This window comes from Triticum aestivum, chromosome 7B, assembly GCF_018294505.1.
Source record: "Triticum aestivum cultivar Chinese Spring chromosome 7B, IWGSC CS RefSeq v2.1, whole genome shotgun sequence".
In the NCBI taxonomy this organism is placed as follows: Eukaryota; Viridiplantae; Streptophyta; class Magnoliopsida; order Poales; family Poaceae; genus Triticum; species Triticum aestivum.
The window spans coordinates 445,651,513-445,657,042 of NC_057813.1; the positions used below are offsets into that span (position 1 = coordinate 445,651,513).

A 5,530-nucleotide genomic window follows, 5' to 3' on the forward strand; every position below is an offset into this window, starting at 1 on the left:
CGGCCACGGGTGGCGGTGGCCGGCGATTCGGCCGGTGGCACGTTTGGCGGTTGGGGAGCTGAGGAAGAAGAAGATCTTGCTGCCACACGATTTTCATCCAACGGTTCAGGAATCGACTGACGCAAACTGAAATATTCAGTCGACTGAACTGTAGCCTCATCCATTTTTTTTCTCTTTTAGTGAAATGACATGCAACTCTCCTGCATGGTTTCAAAAGAAAAGGAGCTGAGCTGCGGGTGATCAAGTGTGTTCTGACTTTTGAGGTTGCTCCCTTTGTTTCGACGGAGGCGTTTCAGTTCCCACACCGAGGAATACATTACTCTTATGTCTGAAAAATAATTACTATAAATTTGAGTCAGGTCTATCTAATAGCTCCCTTCACAGAGCGCTGATGTAAACACATCCAAACATGTAGTCCCTGTCAATGGCACACCAGCATAATCCCGAGCGAATAATCAGACAATATAAAACACGAGCCATGCGCCTATAGTCCTATCATGCACAGAAGGGTCTCTTCATTTGTTACGAACCCGTACTGCTATTGACCCCTTCAAATCAGTGGAATAAAAGGAGTGGTCGCTCTCGCTGTTGCTGCTGCTGCTGCTGCTATGTTAACCACCAGAGAAGCGTCGGTTGAGGCTCCAACTATTCAGACAAACCAAACCTAATCATCAGAACCGTCCACTTCAGCTCGAAAACTTCGAAGAGGAGGCAGCACTGTGCACGCAACAAGAAGAGACATAAAATCGAATCATGTTGCTCCAGCGCCAGTTAGCCTACTCAACTGCGGCGCCCGTTCCCAGCCTCGAGCGCTATGCATTTCGCCATGTCGCCCGACAGCCTCCTCCACTTCTACGCCGCCGCGGCGGCCGTCACCGCCGCCTTCGGCCTCTTCTCGCTGTACAGGCACCTCGTGCGCCGCCGGCGGCACAACCCCGGCATGGAGGCTCCGGACGGGGATTCCGAGGAGCGCCGGCCGCTCGCGGTGACTACGGTGGCGTCGAGCCTTCTCCCGCCCTTCATGTACAACCGGCTCGTCCGGCACAGCGGCAAGGGCGACGGCGCGGGCTCGACGGAGTGCGCGGTCTGCCTCGGCGCCATCCGGGTCGGCGCCATGGCGAAGCTGCTGCCGGCGTGCGCCCACGTGTACCACGTCGAGTGCATCGACCTGTGGCTGGCCTCGCACTCGACGTGCCCTCTCTGCCGGCGCAGGGTCGGCGATGATCGCCCGGCTCAGGACCTTGCCTGTCTTTCACCTGCATAGATTGATCGACCATCACGTAGGCAAGACCGCAAGAGATATCTGTACAGTTTTTTTTTTCTTTTTTCCTTTTTGAACTTCGAGATAAAATCTGCATGTATGCTGGTGTATAGTGTGTGAACTGTAGACTCGTGTGTTTCACTGGAGTTGCATTCGGATTTCTCAGCCGTCAGGATCCCATGAAGGCATGAATTGATTGCCAAAATACACACTTCCAGTGTCTACATGTGAGATCGAGATATTTCTGGCCGATGCAGCATTCGAGCAGGGCAGCAGGGGAATGCATGACATAATGCCAATGTAATCATCAGGAATGCCATAATGAGATATTACACATAGCAGGAGATAAATACATAAAACGGAAGCAAGCCAAATAAAATGTCTTTTTCAAAGAAAGAAAACAAATAAAATGTTGTACTGGGAAGTGAATGAATGCATAAAATTGAAGCAAAAAAATGCAATTACATGAGACGAGGGGCGGCAAGAACCTCTCTGATTGCTCATTTGCAAGACCAGGAAAAAAAGGGGGGAGCCATCCGAGAGAGGATCTTTTTTCCTCACTCCATGCTCCACCACATAGAGAACACACTGAATTGCTGCAGCTCAATGGTTGATCATATACATGACACGCAGACAGGAGTTTAAGCAAACCCATCAGAAATGCGAGGCAACAAAAAATGTTACAGACAGAGACATGCACAAAATAAATGACCGGGTGTCGAGTCGCCATGAAGAACTTTGGCTTAAATCTGCACCGGTGCGACCATAGGTTGTTATTCCCGTGAAGCTGCCATTTCTGGGGGATGAACTGCAGTGGGACAAGTATGGGGTTAATGGTTCTGCAGAGACTTGACATATCAAATTAAACAATACGTAGCTCAAAAAAGAATTTCCCATTATCCAGTTTCTAAGAACTGAAATAGGCAAAGTGGCTGCATTATTGTGACTCTTGGCTCAGGTGGGTTGATAATCTTGTTGATGAAGCTGTTTTTAGATATTTGGGTGTTTGGCTAACTGCCTTTTTTCATGACCCAGTTTCATAAAGGGATATAGTATTACTTTCTAGAACATATGAAATGTGAGAAGACCATTGGATCAAGAAAATCTAATCTTAACTTAATTTACCAAAACAGAGTAATTTTCACAACTTTCTTCCCGCAGCAGCTACAAAACATGCACAACACAATAACCGTAAGCTGAATCTAAAGTGTGTATCTTCAATAACGTAAAAAATTGCTTCTTCCATTCCATGCAACAGATGTGCTAATCACTTTGAAAGAACCTCCAAAACTTTGGGTAAGTATCTGGTGTATGTCTATGACCGGTAAAATTTATCTGATGACTAATTATGTGTACAACTAAATGTAGACATGCATGTCAATCTTAGATCATTCTCAGTCAATCAAAGATATAAAAATCATACGAAGGATGTCAGTTAATCAAAACTGCTTCTTAGTGCAAATCTTCAAAAGAACAAATAGACCCAAAGTTGATCATTTTTCTTTGTTTCCATTACTGAATGTACAGCCAACAATAGATATGGTTAAGCAATGTGTATGTATATGAAAGCAATAAATTAGTATTTTATTGTGACAGAAAAATAAGTTAGCTACACCAGTACCACACCATCAACATGGATGAAACAGATCATAACCGTGTGAGCTAGAAGGATATTGACTTGCTAGCATAGTGGAAGAAAAACTAGTGCAGAGGCAGAGCCAGGAATTGAACATGGTGATGAGCCGAGTTGAAAGTTTTGAAACCCAGTCACATGCTCACTAGATTAATATGTGATGAATGGAGAAGGGGATTAATACTGGATTAGTTTCTATGAACATCACGTAACATCATTAAAACTTAGAAAGAATTAGCACTACATAATTCCAAAGATTGATTGGTTAGACAAGCCGCATTACTAGTCTTGACCATACTAGAAGTACAAGACTAAAAGGGTATCATCACATGAACTCCGGGAAGAAAAAGGATAAGACTAATAGCATGCTTAGGTCCTATGATCAGACGAACACTTTCTTCATAGCTAGTGTTTATCCTAGTCCTGAGTCTAGTCTCAGCCACACAAAAAGGCCATGCAATCCATGTAGTTACTGATACAGAGATTTGGTCCTAACATCAGATGAACAATAGGACACACGAAGATCCCCTCCCTCCTCGAGCCACCGCCGCCGCTCTCCTCGACCCCCTCCCTCTCTATCTCCTCCCTCCCGATCTAATCTAGGCAGGCTTCGAGCCGCCATCGCCCTTCTCCTCACCGCCGCCGGAGCTCTGCGGGGCAAAGCCCAGGCAGGGGATGATGGCGGCGGCCGGGCCTTCCTCCGCCGCGGCTCCGGGATGTGGTTGAAGTGGAGATCCGCGTGTGCGTCGTCCGGCGACGACGGCGCAACGGTGAGGGCCCCTCCGCCGTCGATGGCTTACCCAGGAGGCGTGGCGGTTCCGGGCGGTGATGCGGCTCCGGTCGTGCGGTTTCCCAGCGGCAGACGTCACCCATGGGCATGCTAGATGATGGAGGATGTCGGTCTAGTGGTCCACCCATGGATGGATGCGAATTTGCCAGTGAAAGCTTGGCTCGGCCTCGGCCAGAACCGACAAAGGCGGCGCCTGCGGGCGTCGTTACCTCGTTGGAGGCGTTGTAGGGCGATTCACGTTCCCTGTGTGCCTCGCAGGAAACCCAGATTCGGGATTTCCAGATCGGATGATGACGAGGTTCCTGCGTCACCCCCATGGGGGCATCATCTTTGGGTTGTACATAGGTTGGGGAAACAAGTGTTTGGTGGTCTCCGTATGCTTCTCGTCCGGTGACCAAGGTGGAGCGTCGTGCCATCTACAGTATCGGCGACGACAAGTCTTGGCGGCTCGGCGCTGAATATCATTTGATGGGCCCGCACAAGAGCCTGGGCTATCCGGCGTCGTGGTGGCGTCGACGGCATAAGGGTCTGGCAAGATCAATGCATTGATTAAGATGAGATGCGGAAGAAGGCGGCGACGGATTCTACAGCGTGCGCATGCGGTGCACGTAGACGGTCTGTTAGACCGGTTGGTGCTTCCGGCTTGCCGACGGGCGGCATGGTGAGGCCCCCAGATTTCTTGGTGTGCATGGCACGAGGTCAAGGCACATCATCAATCCTGTAGTTAGGGCGACAATTTTCGTCAGGAAGGTGGTTTTGGGTCGATCTATGTAGTATTTGTTTTGTAAGGCCTTGTTGAATAATGCAATAAAGATGATTGTGTGCATTGCTCGATACAGAGGCCAGGGGTAATCCTCCTTTCCAAAAAAAAAAAACAACAATTTAGGCAGAAGGCCAGAAGATTAACTAATACTCAGCCAATGGCGAATGCAGAGATACCATTAAGGAGTGAAAACTGAACTTGGAGGCCAGGCGCGGTGCACAAACCTGGAAGGAAACACGCAGTTCCCATGACCTGCAAAAACAAATGCCGGCGGCAGCACCGACACCACGGTGTTACAACTCCATAGCATTAATCCAACATTTAACGAAAGGAAAACAATGCTTGATAAATTTGAAATCAACGGACGCTTCATCATTCACGAGAGGATCCGAGACGAGTCGGTGCTTACTAGGGTTGAGGCCGATGAGCGCGGCGGCGCCGGAGAAGTCGCAGGCGGCGGGGCTGGCGGCGCCGCCGGATCGGAGGAAGTAGTCGTTGAAGGCGTAGGAGGCGTGCGCCAGGAGGTCGGGCGGCTCGTAGCAGGCGCCGCCCTGCTGGATGGCACGGCAGTCGGCGCCGCCGTTGGGGCCGCAGGCCCAGTCGATGGCCGACTGCAGCGCGCCGTCCTCGGCGTTGTTCTTCGCCACGCACCACAGCTGCCCGCCTTCGCTCACCCCGACCGCCCCCGCGGCGCCGCCGACGGCCGCGTGGGCTGCAAAGAGGAGGAGGGCGAGGTGGAGGGAGGGAGGCGAGGCTGCCACCATTGGAGGGAGGCGATTTGGGGGCGCCGAAGGAAGTTCCTGACTTCGCCCGGCCCCCGCGTCGCTCCGCTTGGGGCGACTCGGGCGGCGCCGAACCCTAGCCGCCGAACCTCCCCTCCCGCCTCCTCCCCCCCCCCTCGCCACCGCCCGAGGGGATCTCCGGCGCCGCCCGCGGGGTCGTCAAGGACGGCGGCGGCGAGGATTTGCTGCTCCCGACCGGAGGGCTCCGGACGCCGAGGCGGCGGCCTCGGGTGGCGAGGCGGCGCTGTCTCCCTGCAAGCGGCGCCGCAGGTGGTGACCCTCCGTTCCCTTGGCCGCGAGG

The 5,530-nt window shown here is 51.7% G+C and overlaps 2 protein-coding genes across 3 annotated transcripts; one reads left to right on the forward strand and one right to left on the reverse strand.

Annotated features, from left to right (window-relative positions):
- Nucleotides 1-713: 713 nt before the first annotated feature.
- Nucleotides 714-1,598, forward strand: LOC123162418 (RING-H2 finger protein ATL39-like). Its single transcript, XM_044580198.1, has one exon. The coding sequence runs from the start codon at nt 815-817 to the stop codon at nt 1,262-1,264; it is 450 nt and encodes a 149-aa protein (XP_044436133.1). The 5' UTR covers nt 714-814; the 3' UTR covers nt 1,265-1,598.
- On the reverse strand, nt 1,054-5,506 carry LOC123162417 (PLASMODESMATA CALLOSE-BINDING PROTEIN 5). Of its 2 annotated transcripts, XR_006481279.1 has the most exons (4): nt 4,857-5,506; nt 4,672-4,699; nt 1,750-2,069; nt 1,054-1,256 (listed from the first exon to the last, which is right to left on the reverse strand). XR_006481279.1 is itself a non-coding variant. In XM_044580196.1 (3 exons), exons 1-3 carry the CDS (start codon nt 5,209-5,211, stop codon nt 1,916-1,918), a joined length of 537 nt encoding a protein of 178 aa, XP_044436131.1. In that variant the 5' UTR covers nt 5,212-5,505; the 3' UTR covers nt 1,622-1,915. The 2 variants fall into 2 exon arrangements, 1 of the variants encoding a protein (XP_044436131.1); XM_044580196.1 differs by lacking the exon at nt 1,054-1,256 and having other exon boundaries at nt 1,622-2,069; nt 4,857-5,505.
- Between the last annotated feature and the right edge of the window lie 24 nt (nt 5,507-5,530).

Coding starts and splice junctions, on each gene's coding strand:
- LOC123162418 (XM_044580198.1), top strand. CDS start 815: ATGCATTTCGCCATGTCGCCCGACAGCCTCCTCCACTTCTACGCCGCC.
- LOC123162417 (XM_044580196.1), bottom strand. CDS start 5,211: ATGGTGGCAGCCTCGCCTCCCTCCCTCCACCTCGCCCTCCTCCTCTTT. Junction 4,700..4,856: donor GCTCATCGGCCTCAACCCTA/GTAAGCACCGAC, acceptor TTGTTTTTGCAG/GTCATGGGAACTGCGTGTTT. Junction 2,070..4,671: donor AACTGCGTGTTTCCTTCCAG/GTTTGTGCACCG, acceptor GTCCCACTGCAG/TTCATCCCCCAGAAATGGCA.